The 17,615-nt window shown below is 43.3% G+C and overlaps 2 protein-coding genes across 10 annotated transcripts in view; one reads left to right on the forward strand and one right to left on the reverse strand.

Annotated features, from left to right (window-relative positions):
• Positions 1–11,327, reverse strand: part of mllt3 (MLLT3 super elongation complex subunit) — a 49,204-nt gene extending 37,877 nt beyond the window's left edge. For 5 of the 7 annotated variants that reach the window (XM_020100228.2, XM_069518600.1, XM_020100225.2 and 2 more), the window contains exons 1-2: positions 6,379–6,526; positions 5,432–5,612 (exon numbers count right to left, since the gene is read on the reverse strand). In XM_020100228.2, the coding sequence (XP_019955787.2) occupies positions 5,432–5,612; positions 6,379–6,390 (193 nt within the window). In that variant the 5' untranslated portion in view covers positions 6,391–6,526. Of the gene's footprint in view, positions 1–5,431; positions 5,613–6,378; positions 6,527–11,237 lie in introns of those variants that run through there. The other 2 variants (XM_069518601.1, XM_069518603.1) reach the window with 2 other exon arrangements.
• The window catches only part of focad (focadhesin), a 36,960-nt gene continuing 28,811 nt past the window's right edge, over positions 9,467–17,615 (forward strand). Inside the window, exons 1-7 of one of the 3 annotated variants that reach the window (XM_020100170.2) lie at positions 9,467–9,554; positions 11,591–11,657; positions 11,763–11,869; positions 13,625–13,696; positions 15,138–15,212; positions 15,490–15,644; positions 16,040–16,138. In XM_020100170.2, coding sequence (XP_019955729.2) covers positions 13,643–13,696; positions 15,138–15,212; positions 15,490–15,644; positions 16,040–16,138 — 383 coding nt within the window. In that variant the 5' untranslated portion in view covers positions 9,467–9,554; positions 11,591–11,657; positions 11,763–11,869; positions 13,625–13,642. Of the gene's footprint in view, positions 9,555–9,581; positions 9,604–11,590; positions 11,658–11,762; positions 11,870–13,624; positions 13,697–15,137; positions 15,213–15,489; positions 15,645–16,039; positions 16,139–17,615 lie in introns of those variants that run through there. The other 2 variants (XM_020100171.2, XM_069518598.1) reach the window with 2 other exon arrangements.

Consider the following 17,615-nt stretch of genomic DNA (forward strand, 5'->3'; position numbering starts at 1 on the left):
ACACCTTTGAAGGGATGCCATCTCCAGAGTAGATTAAATGGCAGCCGAGGCTCCAAATGAGGTGCTTAAGCAGCATGAGCCGCTGCCGCCTATTGGCAAAATAGCACCCCCTTCACTGGTTCCAAAGAGCTTCTTTACCTCCATTTGTTCAAACGGCGCTGCCATTTGGCCGTCTCCATGGCAACGCCTCAACACAGGCCCGTTAACCGCGTGGCAATAATGAAGCACAGTGGCAGCTTTACTGACTGATTCACCATTAATCTTAATGTGCGTCTGGCAGCTTCTCTTGGCTGCACAACAAATCACTGAGAGGGTGAGAGGAAGTTACACTCATGCTCTCTTATCGCTTTCTCATTCCGAGCGCTCTCTGGGTTTCTCTGCGACGCTTCACGCGTGTGTAGAAATTCTTAAAAATGATGACACGTTGATAAGAGGAACGGCCTGAGCGATGAGGAAACAGCCGACGTGGAGAAGTGGTTTAAAATCCTATCAGCAAGCCGCGTGAGCCTACCTGCCGCCTGTGTCTTTACAACAGCAAAGACAGCATGTTGGACACAAATCTAAACACACATCTCTTAAATTAAACCTGCGCATGAGCAAAATGCCAAAGAAAGATTTGTTTGCTTTTTGAAATGTGTACGCGAAAGTTTGAAATATGATCGTGGCTCCCCGCTTTCACTTGCCCCCGTCTTTGAAATCCTGACAGGCCATTGGGGAACTCAGTCCCACATAACTTACGCTTCCCTGCTGCCATCCAGGCTGCAGAATCATGACACGAGGTTCACACACTTAACCTCCATTCATCTAACGCTGCAGTCAGTTGTGTAAGGTGAGATCCGGTCGGAGGTTAACTCAGCACAAACAGATTGGATAGAAAACATGAAAACAGGGTAAACTCAAGCATGAAAGTCATCGGTCGAATCTGGCTTCACAAACCAGGAGGAAAAAAATGTTCCAGTCCATTTAGTTAAAGATGGGTCCTCTCCTCCCTGCACTATCCCACTCCTCCTCACACTGAATATCAGGTTTCCAAGGAGACACTGTATGAAACCAATCACAGCTACTTTCCAGACACTCCACAAACATTACCGCTGTCCATAAATGTGAAGAAGTAGCACAGAAGTAAAAAAAAAAAAAAAAGAGTCAGATATTATCTATGGACTTCAAACCCAGCCAACACAACTGAATCCATTTTGACAGGTTTACTTTGACACGTTTCAGTGCCTCCCATTGTATTTAAGAGTGGATGGTGAGTCATCATGTGAGACACAGGTGAGTGAAGAGCTTCTCTCTTTATTTAACCAAACACTGTGGCCACACAGAGGAAAAGGATTCACACACATCACACTATCCCTTGTTCCTTTTACACTAAATCTAGCGTATGTCCTCAAATAAAAGCCGGGTTATGCGCTCAACTAAATGCCAAGACACTGCGTTTATGAAGCTGGTCTTGCGATAACAATCAAAGTCTTGTTTAAAACAAATGAATGAATTCAGGCAACAGAAATGCGGGAGGGCTTTTACTTTGAAACTTGAAGTGTTGCAGATATGTATGTTTGTGACATATTCGACAGATAAACATTGCACGCTGTTCACAGCAGAATAGACGGAGACAAATTAGATTTCATTAAAGTTTTAATGTATATCTGATGAATTTATATCACAAATACAAATGTTTGCAACACTTGCTGAACCCAATTCAAAATAAAAGCACCCCAGTGTTTCTGTTTGAATCCATTTATTTCTTTAAAAAAGGGTTTTATTGTGTAATATTTGCGGCTCAATGATGTATATTGCTGGTATTTATTTGAGTATATAGGACTACTTCTATACAAGGAAATACAGTACTTATATTTTAGGCCATTTCCAAGGCAAACACTATGTTGAACATATTAATAGATTAATTAATAGATTAATAGAAATGTGTTAATAAATAATAGTTTGATAATAATTTAATATTTCATTTGAGAAAATTGCCAAAAATATCTGGTTCCAGCTTCTTAAATGTAATGTTTAGCTTCTTCTCTGTGAATTTGTGAAAGCATAATTTTGTGTTAGTGAAATTTTGTTTTAATTTGGATGACGTCTCAGTAAAAATATACTATTGGGAATATCTTTCACCATCTTCTAATACCTAACCAAGTCAACAATAAAAACTACTCATCAGATTTACCTGAAGCTGAAAATAGAAATAACTGATGAGGAAAGTGGGCTGTGATGAGTTTCCTGCTGCTTAAATGTGAAAAACAAAACTACTTGAATGAGAATTAAGTGGGTAATTAAAGACAGCTACAGTCCAACTAGGAGCAATCAAGCAAAGCAAGAAGTTAGCGACTGTGCCATAACCCCCTTTTACGGCTTCAGCCATGAGGATTACAACAGAAAGTTATTTAGTTGATTTAATATCTAGGACTGCTTCCAAAACCACTCCGGCATTTTGGAGCTGCTTAAACTGAGACGTTCATAACACTGCTCTCCCCATTTTAGTTTGAAAACCAATGTAATCAATTAAAAAATAGTAGACAAGACGTCATTCGAGCAATCCGCGACAGTTCCTGTGTCCAGCTGGATGCTTATGGAGCGAAAACACTTTCGACAAAGTTTTCAGAAATGTAATAAATTGGTATGGATGTAGCCAAAGAGCCCAAGGTGACAACTTCTCTATCAAAATGTGCACCAGTGGTTTTTACCTTTCAGATCATTCATCCTAAACAGATGTGGAGACTTGTAGTTTTTTAGAAAGTGTTAATCACTGAGTGTAAACATTTGACCAGATGGAGAGTGTGGAAGAGCGGGCCGGCGTTCAACGGTTTAAAAAAAAAAAAAAGAAACTGCACAGTAGCCCTCTCTCTGATCTATTACACTCGGGCTGTGTTTCACAAGAAAAACACTAAGCGGCTTTCGAAGAGCCAACAGACATGGATCGACCGTGGCTGGCAATTTGTCATCCTGTAAAAAACGCAGAGGTACCAAAGCTTTCACCAGCGCTGGAAAGACCTCATGGCATGTGTCATCGCGTTTGACCCTACTGAGGGTTCTGTATTCTCCTGCGGGGATTTATGCCGCAGTGTTTGAGCCATGTCACATTCATAAAGACTGGACTGGAGCTAAAGGGCGATCATCCGATTCCTTACAATCAAAGGCTTCTTAAGTAAGAATCCAAAGCTCTGAAGGTTCCATATCAGTAAATAGAGATGTGATTTATAGACTGCTATCAGCAGAGCGCGGCTTGAGCAGCGCTGTTCTATCCAAATCTGCCCGAGCCTGAGAGAACCTGATGAGCCCAACCTGAAAACGATGCGGAAGTTGCACTGAGTTTGACAGCTGCTTTCAGATCCTTCCCGACAACTCCAAAGAATCTCCAGAAATTCTCTGGAGAAGCGGTATGTGAGAACGCAAATATCCAAATTTTAACAAACAGCTCCAGAACAAATACTTTCTGCGCAAACAAGGAATCGTGTGAGGTTCGTGATACACTGTAGAGAGTGAAACATGAATCTTATTTTCTGGCCATCAGTCAGGAAATGAAGCACCACATCGATCAGCAGTGGAAATAGAAACAGCCACTTCCTCCCTGGATACATTAGAAAGCCTCAGATTGAATGTGACTGCAGGTCGTCTGGTCTGTCAGCGTGAACATATTGCCACAAAGTGAGACTATCCCCCCCCGACTTAGCCCAGAGTACACTTTCTTTTTGAGAGAGACACAAACTGACACATTGGGGAAAACCTTGACTATTTTGCAATGCTTGTATTTCAGGGTCACTGCAGAATGAGCGCCTGCGGGCCTGCGACCGACTAAAGCCATATGAATGTCCACCACAAGTGACTTCCACCCGTCACTGCTCCACCTCCACACCGAACACCCTCAAACCAAGCAGCTCTTAAAAACAAGGTTTATCTGTTCCGTGTCCAAAGGCAACATCACATGGGATTACTTCTGTCTGGCGGGGCTTCAAACCGACACGCTGTGGAGTGACATTTAGCACAACACGCAAAATGCTCCCAAAAGACATCAGCGCAACATTTTCTCCATTTAACATAACTTCCAACCCTTTCATTATGTCGTCTGAGAGCTACAGAGGAGAGGACACAGAGGATTTCCCCGAAATCGCTCACTCAATAACCCCTACTTCACTATGTCGTGACTTCTATGTGGTGAGCTCATTGACAAAAGAAGAAAAGCTTTCAGACACAACTCGAGCGCAGGTAATTACGTCATCAAGGTTATGACGTACAATACATTTCCAATGTTCTTTTGTTTTTTAGAATTAACACTTTCAGGTAAAAAGCATGTTGACTGGACATATTTACATGTAGAAGTAAACTTGTTTGTGCTGTGATGCTCTGCTCTTATTTACACTGTACAACCGGTCCGGCTGTTCCTGCTACCCTCTCTCTTCTCTGGCACAAGCTCAATGCATGATGGTATATTGCTCGGTTAGTGACCATCAGTCAAACACTACTTTTCACGATGCATATTGTGCAAACGACTACAAACACCACTACAAAAATGCAAACTCCATAAAGCTGCCTTCATGCACTGGACTCAGATGCTCAGTGTTTTCTCTGCAGGAGGTGCTTGTGTGAACGCGAATCTCCGAGTGAGACGCTCCGCAGTTCCTACAGACTTTATCTGCCTGGCCCCCAGTACAAAGTCTGTAGAAATCAAAGTGAGAACACAGCAGGGGGTTCACCACAAGTGAGTGTGGGGGGGGGGGGGGGGGTTGATGACGCTTCTAACAGCCGCAAAATAATGAAAGAAAGAAACAAGAAAAACGATACATCCCGGTGAAAAAGTGGGGTGTCACACACGTACAAGACACGGACGTGTTTGTGGTTGATGACGTATTAACCTGCTGCAGAGTTAATACGTCACTTCCTGTCTCTGTCTGCTGCACCCGGCTGCTCCACCTCTCTCCGAACAATGTGGAGAATTTGTTGCTGTTGCGTCTGCGCAGAGAACCTCCCGCTGTGTTGTGCAAGTGTGGAAGGCAGACTGCAGGTGAGAGTCGGTAGCCGATTCTCCCCGATTTTTACCTGGAGGTCACGTCTGAACAAACGGCACATGTCGTGGACTCAGGGAGGGATCTCAGCCACAGCCATGGATTCTTTTATTTGCCACTAAAAACAAATAACACTCTGCACCGCTGTTCTCTTCACAGAACCACATATCCACTGCCTTCCCTGCACAACGCTCATGTGAGAAATGTATTTCAAAAGCACAGCAATAGTTAAAACTTTTTTTTTTTTTTACTGACACCATGAAAAATGTCAACCACAGTGACTCTGTGGCTTGATGAGGGGCCCATGAGCACTGTGGATGCTTTCCGATAAGGGTCTGAACCAGCTCCTCCTCTCACAACACAGGGAAACAAGCTGCCACAGAAGAAAACACAGAGCACACCTGCAGAAATACTCCAGTGTTTACCTCTTTTTGGTTTGGGGAAGCTTTCGTGCAGGTGAAAAACCACTTTCTCCACAAAGTGCTGGATGTTGCTGTGCTCCGGTCCTCGGACAAACACCATCCAGTCGTGGGTGAAGCCTTCCACTGTGGGTTTCTTTCTGACTTGGGCACGGTGACCGAGTTCTAGTTTCACCTGAACAGCACCCTGAGGGGGGGGAAAAAAAAACAGGATGTTGGATTTATTGCTCAAATTTGAAATGAATCCACCGGAACACTGCACCTGGTTGACAGACCATGAGAATCATTTCCATGGCCATCATTTAGAGAAAAACAATACATCCTTATGCGGATTGATTTGCTGCTTTAAGAACTTTTTCTCTTCTCATTGCAGCCCAGTGCGTATCCATGACCCTGCATTGAGAAGTCCGTTGAGAAAAGTGCAGATTTAACGCCACAACCTGACTTGCAGCCTGCAGGGGAACTCTTGAATTAAACATCCACGCGTGAAGCAGAACACGTTTCCACGCACTTCAAACTCCTGCAAATTGCGTCAGCTTTGCAAAACAACATCCAAAGATGATGACACGAGAATAACGAGGAAAAACCAATTCAGAAAGTTGACATCTTATCCGATTCGTATAATAATGCGCGTACAGTGTGCAACACTGCGCCGAATAAAACTGTGGAGTGCAAGAATTCATGTTGGAAATTTACGCACGGGTGAAAACTATTTTTTTTGCGTAAAAATAGAGAAAATTCATTAAATGGGACGTTTGTTGAAAGGAATTTCGACTTGCACGGCTGATTCTGGATCAGCACGTATAGGCTCCTGCTAGCTGGGGGAAAAAAATCCTCGTTGCGGACTGAAAGCCACCGACTCCTCCGGTGTGACACAGCAGCGAAACGTCCCGATAAACCCGGTCCCGTTAGAGGCCGACACACCGGCAAGACCCCCCGGCAACCGTACTCACCGAGCTGGCCATCCTGGAGGCCGCGCGCTACTGTTCTTTCATGGAGAACGAGTGTGGAACGGGAGCGGAGGTGAGGACAGCTGCACCGTGACGGCGGACATGGTCTCTCTCCTCCTGGACCCGAGACACTCTACACTTTCACAGGCTCGCCGGCTGTCAGCGGCCCGCAACGACCCGAGGACGTTCCGCTGCGCACTTTCAAAATAAATCTCCCGAGGTGAAGACGTTCCATGTGGAGGCCAAAACCGAGTTAAAGGGAGAGTTCGCCCCAAAATAAAAAAATAAAAAATCAAGTCGTTATCCACTCACCACTATGCCGATGGAGGGGTGGGGTGAAGTGTTCCAGTCCATAAAACAATATTGGAGTTTCAGGGGCTCCTGTGGTGTCATCCGAGTGTCCATAAGCCCCGACATTCAAATTAGACTGGAAACAAGGTCATTTACGTCCACCGTTATCGTCTTCTGGAGCCGCGTTCACGCTCAAACACCTCACAAGCTCTCGCCCTGTGGGCACGTGACAGGATCAGCAATACACGGCTGTAACTGCACCTGTGCACCCTTTGGCGAGAGCTTGGGTGCACCCAAACATGAGCGGGGCTCCGGAGAAGGATAACAGTGGACATTAAGGCTAAAAACATGGTGCTAATGATGCTGTTTTGAGTCAAATTGAAATGTCAGGGCTTATGGACACTTATGGAGGCGTTTAATTTTTTTATTTCTGTTGTTTTTTTACGACTTACGATTTGAAGAATCAGGCCCCCAGTCTCTTCCATTGCATTGGATTCGGCTGCAACACTGCTAACCCCTGAAACTCCAAAAAAAATTTGCGGACCAACCCCTCCATCTTAGATAGAGGGGGGTAGGTAACAAGTGAATTTTCTTTTTTGGATGAACTATCCCTTAAAAGAGGAATGTTTAAGCAACATTTTCATTATTCAAAAATAGGTAATGACTTCCCATAGTCTTTGCAATCATGGCGGAACCGTGACCAGAATTTAAAATACATACTCAGAAGTCCTCTCACCTTTGAATTCAATTCTCAAAAATTGTTATAGTATTTGAATATTTCACATTTATATTTGCCGGGCGATGGCGTTTACAATTTTTTTTTTGTTTCAGTCACATTTATGTAATTTATTTCAATTAAATTGTATTTTTAATTATCAATATCTTCTATTAAAACATGCATTAACATGCAGTCTTTGTTCATTGCTGCTTTTTTAAATTTATTTTGCGGACGACTCCATGACTTGGCATGTTACCTTTCTGCTTGTCTTCTGATCTTTGTGCTTTTATTTTGAACTAATTCTATCTGTTTCCGTTCATGTCTGGGTGTAATTCTGCCACCTTCACGGTTTCGTGGTGTAGCGCGCACGCGCAGCCTGGTGTGCCCGCCGTGTCTGTGGAATCAGCACGAGACGGAAAGGACCAATCACAGAGCAGCGGACACACGGACAACCAATCAGGTGGCAGGAACTCTCCTGTAATCATGTTGCCTTCAAGTCCCAGAGGAAAACCGGCCAAAGAAGCATGTGCGAGTAGTTTGAATGAGATGGTGAAACTTGCTTCTGCAACTGTCTTCACATTATCCTGAAAATATCCTCTCTTACAATTTTCCATTTCTTTCCCAACTTCATAGACTTGTTGTAGTGTTGGCATTCACAGTGAATTGGCTTTTAAACCTTTTGGTTTACTTCCATTACTTCCATTTATTGTCCAAATGAGTTAATGGCCCTCTTTTTGGAAAAAAACCAAAAACAAATGGCTTGATTTTTATATTTGGAATTCTGTTTAAATGAACACATTGAATGATTAACAGTTGTTGATATATAACAAAAGCTAATATACACACAATATGCCTACTCGAAATACCACCATTATTGGTTTTACCGCTATCCCGTCATCTCTGTCAGGTTTTTTCTTTCCTAGAAATACTTTAAACATTGATCTATGGGTTCTTTTCTAGTTTAAATGTTATGTTGGTAGTTTCTCCTCACTCTTGGGTTGAGGGACGTGTCACCTTGTTAAGCCCTATGAGATAAATTGTGATTTGTGAATAAAAAACTACATTTAATTGATTTAATTTTCATATAGACAAATGCATTAACCTACCTCACTGACAAATAATGGCTTGTGTCCTCCAAACACACTCATTATTAAACATTATTCATACTCTAATGTATTATATCATTTTTGCCATTCTTTTGGGATTATTTCTAACTTTTACCCAAATCTGAGTCTTACTGTCAGAATGAAAATATGTTAATTTGAAGACAGGCACTCGCTGACTTCCACAGGGTCCTGAAGTCAATGATATGCGGGATTTATTGACTGGGAGAAGTTTAGGAGTATTAGTGTATTATATTATATCATATTATAAATGTGAATGTTGATCATTTAAAAAATTCTGTTTGCAAATGAGTATCAATACTTATTTGCACCTTTGTAATTTGTATGGTTTGTTATCCTTTAAATTTGGGATTCTATTGTTTGATTTAAATCTATTTACTTGCAGCTTTTAATTATGTTTCAGATTCGAGTGTTCTATTTCACTGCTACTCACCTGGACCTGAGTACTTAGCTTTGTTCCCTCTCATGTGCTTCATGTTTCAGGAACGACAATAAATCTTCTTGAATCGTGAACCTTGTCAAGTTATTCTAGAGGCTGCGAAACAGTCCATGCAGAAGAAGGGAGGTAAATTTGTACCTCGGTGGACAAATGGATTTTGGTGAAGTTATTAAATATAGAAATAAAGCTTTAAATCAGTAAAAAAAAGAATCACAGTTTTCAGAATCTTAATATACAGATATATAAAAAGCTGCAAGTAAATGTAAGGAGGATTATTAAAAATACAAAGAAGGAATTTGGGGGAAATGTTTATTACTCAGTTGGTAGGGAGACAAAAATGTTTTCGAGGATGATAAAAAAGAATAAAGGAGATTAAAGGAGAATTTGGGTTTGAGTTTTAAATAATAGGGAAATAAATATTGGCAAAACATTAGTGAAGAGGAGGAGAAGAGGAGGATGAAGGTTTATTACAGCAAGAGGAAGATACTACTGATCAACTTTAAACTTTAGAGGAAACGACCCCTCGGTGCGCGTGCTTGTTTTTTTGTCCGGTCTGGTCCTCGGTGCTCGCCGTAGTCCCACGCTGGCTCACGGGAGGATGGATGAGGTAAAGTTTGTGCGGCAACATGTGAAACTTGGATTAACATTTAACCGAGGTGATGACACGTCACACCACACGCTGCTGTGTAGCTGCAGTACACCTGTCTTTAAACGACCTTTTAGCATTAGCTTGTGTCTGTAACTCCTGGCTGCCACCGTTAGCCGGTTATGCTAACTTACTTTGCTAGCTCGCTAGTTGTGTTTAACCGTATTCATTTGAACCATTGTTTCTGGACGCAGAGAGTTTGTGTTCAACGTCTTTGTGCCAAAGTCCACGTGTGACTGACGTGGAACGAGCCGCACGCGGCCAAAGTCAGGAGCTCGACGAGTTTGCAGTAAATCCAATTGAAATATCCGTGAATTTAACATTCGTTTACTCTTTAACAAATTATCGTGGGAATCAAAACGCATTGGGGAGCAGGGTCCGACAGAGGAGAACGGATTCTTTAATTCGGCATGAATAGAATCCACCAGTCGGCTGGTTTGAGGCATGGAAATGACATAAATGCTGCTAAAGTGCACCACATTAGGCGGCTAAGGCAGCAGCAGCATCATGGTGCTGATGTGAGATCAGCTGGCTGGATCCAACACTGAGTCATGTTTCATGTGGTGTGCAGCGCATGGCCACACTGGACCAGCAGCACATGTTGTACAGCGATCATCATACACTTTAATATACTCCAGCACCAAAGCTCTGATGGAAGTGTGACTGTTTAAAGGCTACAGTGCTTTATTTGGTCCTTGGGTTGAATGTTTGAAATGTTTTTCCAACCCTGCAATTCTAGGTGAAAAACTCATCTGTCTGATTGTCCATGTTATAACCTTTCATGCACAATCCAGTGCTCATGTGATGGAAACAACACTTCTCAGAACACAACATAACTTTAAAAAAAGATTCATTTTTGATATGAATTGCAAAGAAAGACTCATTCTCTCCTCTCCCAAGCTCACAAAGTATTAATAACTATAATGTCTAGTAATGTTAACATAAGACTATAAAGATGTATCAAATGAGAATATTCCCCACGAACCCTCCACCCTGGCGTGATTTCCTTTTTTCCCCTCACGAACTTATTTTATATATTTTTCATAGTTCGCCGAAAAAAATGAAAATTCACCTCAGGCCTCCCGACGTGGCCACGAGCGAGAGCGTGCCGTCAGAAATCCCACGTGTCCGTGCGGCATGTGCAGCAGCAGCGGCGGCAGTGTCACACAGTAAAGCCTCACTGGTGTCATTTCTAAAGCACTGTTGGCTCAACACTGTTCCTGCATTGTCCTCACTTGTATTGCTAGTGCAGAGCTGGCAGTACACGGCAGCCTATATTGTTTTTTTTTGCTATTAAGGTAAATGTGCCGCGGAAACCACTGGAACGGTTTGCCGTGTGGACTTTTAGAGGTTTCGCTGACCACAGGTAGAATCAAAGATGAAGCCAGTTTTTTGCTAAATCACAAGCGTCGCCTACAGCAGAGCAAACAGTTGCTGAATCATTCGATTCATCTTTGTCAAACCCCTCACCCTGTTAATTCATTTTAAAGACTGTTTCAAGGCTATGGAGAGCTTGACATATAAGGAGTGCCAGTTGTGTTTGTCCTGATCGACAGCCACATTCTCCAGCAACGCCGGTAAATAAGCCCTGGGTGAAGATGAGAGTCGGCTGTGAGCGTCGCTGTGTGTGAGCAGCTGACTTACCTGTGCATGTGTCAGTGGGAGCTGCTGTCAAGTGTGAGCGAGCCGGGCGGTGGACGGAGAGGGAGGGCAGGCGGGCTTATCAGTTAGATAACAGCAGGGGGGTTTGGATTGGGTCTCTGTGTGCGGGGAGGGGGTGCTGGTGGTGTCAGGTCAGGCTACATGAGGCCCATACCCCCCCCCCATACCATGTTTATGCAAATGTCAGACCAATAGATCAGTTTAAACACTTAAGTCAGAGAAGTTGAATAAAATAGAGTAAAATAGTCTCAGTTTGGAAGAAAAACTATTTTCTTTTCCAAATTTGCAGTAATATTTATCTACTGACTGTTTTTTTTTTTTTGCTTTCCCCACAGTAACACCTTTATACAGTGAGATTTCTTTCAACACAAAATACAAAGTGCTACACAACAGAAAACAAAAGTAAGTATATGAATAATAGTGGTATTATAATAGTAGAGTTAAAAGATCAATGATGACCTGTCCCCCAAAGGAAATTCAGGAATATGCCTTCTTGTTTTTCCTCAGGCAGATTCTTGGGGCCCTGATGGCAAACGCTCTGCCCCATAGTTTCCAGTCTAGATCGTGGAGGTGACAGCAGACCCTTGCTTGAAGACCACAAGCTGCACACAGAGGTAAATGAGGAAATAAAAGATCAGAGATGCAGCCTGGAGCCAGGTCCTGACAAGCCTAAAAAGTAATCAATACAATTTTAAAATCAATCCTGAAACAAACAGGAAGCCAATGTTAAAACAATAAAACGTCTGATGTGATAGGATCTCTTAGTTCCAGTTAAAAGCAGAGCTGCTGAATTTTGTACGGACTGCAGTCCTTTCAGGGGATCAGGACCAAAGAAAAGACTGTGTGCAGTAATAAAAGGCGTGATGAAAAGCATGTTTTATAGTTTCTGCGTCTCGATAAACTTAAAATTGATCTAATTTTCCTGAGATGGTAAAAACAATATTGAACCTCAGTCTCTTTTTGAATGAACAAAAGCCCAAAACCTGAATTATATTCAGTTTCCAAAAACCTGTATTTCGGCAGATGGAGCCATTGTTTTCTTTACACATGACTTGAATGACTTATCAGATATCACTTATCAATTGTTGATTACAGGGGCCCTGGGGAGTTTTCACCTCTGCTCCCTTTGAGGAATCATTAACACACACGTTGTAATATACAGAAAGTTTCTGTCACGAAAATTTAAGGGAGGATGCTTTCAAAAATACTGCCCCATAAAGTGCAGACAACAGTTCTTTATTTATATCTCACTTTCTAGTCTTGTTGACCACTCAAAGCACTTTACAGTACAGTTTGAAATCAGTATTTTCGGTGTCTTCTTTCTTCTCGTCAGTTCACCTGCACACACTTTTCAGGGTCTTGTCAGGGAGGTTGTTCCGTGGATTTAGTCTGTCTCAGTTTCTTCTGTCAGTGACTCCATGATGCTGAGATCGGGACTCTGCGGGGGTCAGACCATCTGCTGCGGGACTCCTTGTCGCTCTCGTCTCTAAAGATAGTCTATCATGACTCTGGATGCATGTTTGGACTCACTGTCCTGCTGCAGTATGACCTCAGGACAGATCAGACGCCTGATTGGTCACCCAGTTGCTTAACTCGCGCTTAGAAGAGGAACTCCAAAAAATGTCTTCTATTCTAAATAGCTATTTCTGTAAACCTTGTGTTCAAAATATGACACCTGAATACCTTGCTTTTAGAAATATAAACGTTGATTGAAGGGTGAAGATTCATTCCCACTTGGCTCATTAAAAGGTTTATTCCGGAAGGTTATTTTTGACTTTTGTACTACAGCCACATTTTTGTCAAATGTTATGAATAGTAAATGCCGTCCCCGTTGAAACCCTCCGATGGTCAAAACTTCCCAGTAAAAACAAAACGCAGCTCGGCGCGTGAGCAGCTGTGGCGCGGAGCCCTCGGACAGCTGGCGCCTGCACACCACATTGTCAGGCCTAATGAGACAACCTGAGATGCGCCCAGTCCGCCTGCTCGGTGACCTGTGAGCCAGAAAGCGCGGAGGTATCCAGGTGACTTGTAAATATTTCAAAGCAAAAAATTATGTCACGGCTACGGGACGGTAATGTCAGGCAGGGATCGTCTTGCAAAGGGTCGGGCTCTGAATACCTTCAAGCAATGCTTCCCCCCACAATGACCCATTAGTGCTATGAGGCAACAGGTGGCTGCGTCACTGGGCTGACCTCAGCACAACTGATACGTGATATTCTTGAGGTAAACAAATTTAGGGTGTCACCAAGCTGTCCCTTGGAAAATGTCCCTTATAGTATTGCCTGACATTGATTGAGAACAAAAGTATTAATACTGTTTACCCGTAGTATGTTTTGTTAGCTGACTTTAATTGGGTTTCTATCTCTCAGGTATGACTTGCAGACGTGATGGAGGCTCTGAAGAAACGGTTTGATTTTCCCAGCCCGGTCGTACAAGCGCAGGTAAGCTGCCGAGTCACGGACCCCGTGCACCTGATATTAACATGCGGTTTATTGTGATCCGATCACAAGTGACCTCCTACTCAGCTGACTACCACTGACCTGCTACAGTATCACTATGAACTGAACCTGTTGTTACTCTTATGTGTCCATGAGACAGATGTGTTTGTGGCCATCGCTAAAATATCAACACAGACCACAACATCATGACTGATACTTGTCTTAAATTGGTGAGCACCTCCTGACTCCTCTCTCTCTCGGGCTGACACACAGACACACACAGTGACAATCGGACACATCTCTAATCTCAGCCTGGGTCAAAACAAGATCATTTGGTCTTAACTAGCACAAATGACATATGTGTTGATTTGCATGCAGAGCGTGGAAATGAGATCCGAGCGGACTCTCTCGGAACAGATGTTAATACATGGTCTTATCGGGGTCATGGTCGGAGGAGTCGATCACACGGGATGATACGTCAAAGCTGCAAGTCACAATCACCCATTAACACACATTCATTAAAGCATTTCTTCATGCTGTGCGTTCCCATCACACATTACTCACACACTGCTGGCACAGACACAATTTAGGGCTCAGTATCTAGTCCAAGGACACTGTGCCGTCCGGAGTGGAGGAGCCAGGAATCCAACCGTCCACCTTCTGGTTTGTGGACGACCTGCTCTACCTCCTGAGCCACTGCGACCCCTTCTCTTTAACTTGTGTCATTCCCAATCCCGGTCGAAACCTTTAAAATTGTAGAGAAAACCCAACAGTTCCCACAATGAGCAGCACTTTGTCGACTGTGGAGAAAAAAACTCCCTCATTAACAGGGAGAAACCTCTAGAAGCAACGACATTGAAGAAGCGATGGTCCCTTTCCAATTAGGGTTTCCCATAGCAACCATGGACATGGCGCATTTCTTACGCTTGTCGGGACATGATGAGTCCGTGTCTCGGGATTGGAGGAAGAAAATGCTCACAGTGCAGGTGCCCCCTTCAGGGTCACACCGGAGAGGAAAGTAACTCAAATAACATAAGGTAGTGTTTATGATTTGCTACCTCATAAAATGTTTACACCTGTAGTAACTTTTATGAAAGTTCAATAAGGGTTAAATAGGCGCTGGATGAGGACCAGTATAAAACAGTGTTAGCTTGCTGAGGATCTCTGGCCCCGTTTAGACCTGAGAACAAACCTAGAACTGCCCACTTGTGATCTGATCACTCAGGATGGAAGGTAAAACCAGGTCTGAAGCTTTTCTAAATGCTTTTTCTATGATTTTCTTCCATCATGAGCAAACCACTCACTGGTTTCTTTTACAGTAAGCATCTCGCTTTCTACGCAGGCAAAGGAGCTGTGAGTAATCACGGCCCCTGTGAAGAGTAAACCGCGTGTTTGCTCCCAAAAACATCTAAATGTACACTTTGGGCGTCGTTTTGTTTTCCAGGCGGTGAGAAATCTTGTTGCTGCTGTGCTAAAGGAGAAAGGGCAAAATGGGCCAATCACACAGGCATCCCCTCAGGTGAGTTACTCATCGAAATAATGCTTTGAGGTGGTGAAAAGATGAGAGGGACTCTTGTGAGGATTTCATTGGAGTTTTTAGTTTTCTATTTATATCAGCTTGTGGAAGCAGGACTGAGTCGGTTGGAACAAATGTAAAGTAATTGTTAATGCAAAGTAGATCTATTAAGTATTATCAGCAATCAAAATACCCACAGTTGTTACGCAGTATACAGTATGGTGCCTTTAAGCTAAATCTGTATTTAGACTTTGGTTGATGGTGTTGTTGTGTGGATCAGGGCCCAGCGTTGGAGGCTCTGTGGCAGCAGTGCTGCAGTGACTGTGCTCTGGTGCGTTCATCCTGCTGCGATGCCGTGGTGCTGCTCGTGGATCAGGACCACGCCGACCTGCACTACATCCTCAACTGTGTCCTCAACCTCCTGCCCTCCGCCAGGTACGCGCAGCACACCCACAGCTCGTCTCAGTCACATCATCCTTCCCCAAGAATCAGCTTCACACTTGGCACGTGAATACACTCCGAGAAAGTGCAGTGTCGCAGTCGGTGCGGACTGACAACATTCACGGTTATCTTCAAAGTAAAAGCACAACATTATGTTCTGTTGCCGTAATGCTTTATATTGAGCTGAATTACAGAGCTTTTATTTTAAAAAGTGAATCAGGTGGGAATTGCAGGGGGAAAAACATGAAAAACGTGAGCATTGTTTCTTGGACTTTCTCCTGTTTCCTGTTTCTCTGGACACCTTGTATAATTAATTCTCAATAATCACATCAATATTATCAAATAATAACCTTCTTCTCTTTCCTGCTATTGACTTGAACTCTTAACAGAAATGTCCAGGGGCTTATAAAGGTCATTGGACGGCTGCTCCAGATGCAAGCAGACCAGAGAGACCGAGAATCCCGCTTCGCCTGTCCCTACTCCATCAGGTCTGTCGCTGTCATGTGTTTTTTTATTGATATTCTGTGTAGCATGTTAAACTGTGCACACACGAGGTAGCTAACCTCAACCCATTCATGCATAACACACGCACACACACACACACCAAATCCTTTCATGCCTAATCTTAACAGTTCACATTTTACCCCTGTACATTAACCACGACCTGAGAAATTAAGTTTTTCCTCATTAGCACCAGGCTTTGGTCCCCATGAGGTCTGCTGGTTCTGACAAGGTCAGTGTGTATGCTGGAGAAGGTCCTAAAGAGGTGACAAAAACAAGTACACACATCGTAATTCCAGTTTCTCTGCTGCAAAGTAGAAAAATATATTAGTTGTTAATAGCCATGTTTTATGGCTCCAAGTCATTTAATATAAATAAGTTCAGATAAAGGTTTTCTCACCGGCCCAACTTAACCAAAACTCAACAGAGCTCATTCAAGCCAAACCAAACCAGTTAGCTGGGAAATCCCCTGAAGACCAATGTGTGGCGATTGCATGCTTCCACGTTTTACGCTTGGAGGACATGAGATTGAAGAATTGATCTTCTTATCTCACTCTCATAAAGCAAAGATGTCAATTTCCTAATATTATCGAAGAACCAGACGATGGAACAAACATGAGGATCGCTCACACACGTTTCATGTATGAATGAAGGATAATTAGTGACATTTAGTTGTTTTTTATAATTATTTGGTTTGTTACAGTTTGTTAATCTCCCTGATTGTTTGATTGGCCCTGTCAGAATTATTATTATTACCAATTCCAATAACCACATTCCAGCTGTTTGGTGAAACCTTTGTTACTGTTGAGGTTTTTTTCAGTGCAATAGAGAACAGGTGAAACATGACAATACAGACAGATGCTATTCAGAGTAGATGGATATCCTCAGTCCTGATATAGTGCCGCTCTGTGCTCCTGCTGAAGCCTGGATGCAGCCGCCTTCTCCTCCTCCAGCCTTGTATCTGCACCTCTGCCAAGATCCTGGGGCCTCCTTAATCAGTTACAGCGGGTGATAAAAAGACTGAGCTGCTTTGTCTGTTTTCTTTTCCCCCCATGTTTCCCTTCCTCCCTCCCTCTACATGTTTTTTTTCTCTACCTCTTACACCCTCTCCTCCCTCTCTGTGTTTGATCCATCTTAACTTCTCTTTCTCCACAGCTCTATCCCTTCTTTCTTTTGCTCCTTCCTTCCCATTGTCCTTTTCTTTCTCATTCCGTCTTCATCGCTGTCTCTGCTGTCTGCGCCTGTCTGGCGGTCTCAACCTCCCTGGTGGGAAGATGAATGTGTTGAGGGCAGCAGGGTGGCGCCGTTGGCCTGGCAGTCTGGCCCACCATTGGTTGTTGGACCTGGCACTGCTGGGTAACTGTAAATGCTGCGGGATTAATGGAGGATGCACACTGGTGCCCATTGTTGACCGTCTGCTTGCCGCTGCCCTGTGCAATCTGCCACCGAGACTCTGAGCCACTT

Source organism: Paralichthys olivaceus, chromosome 22 (assembly GCF_024713975.1).
Source record: "Paralichthys olivaceus isolate ysfri-2021 chromosome 22, ASM2471397v2, whole genome shotgun sequence".
NCBI classification, from domain to species: Eukaryota; Metazoa; Chordata; class Actinopteri; order Pleuronectiformes; family Paralichthyidae; genus Paralichthys; species Paralichthys olivaceus.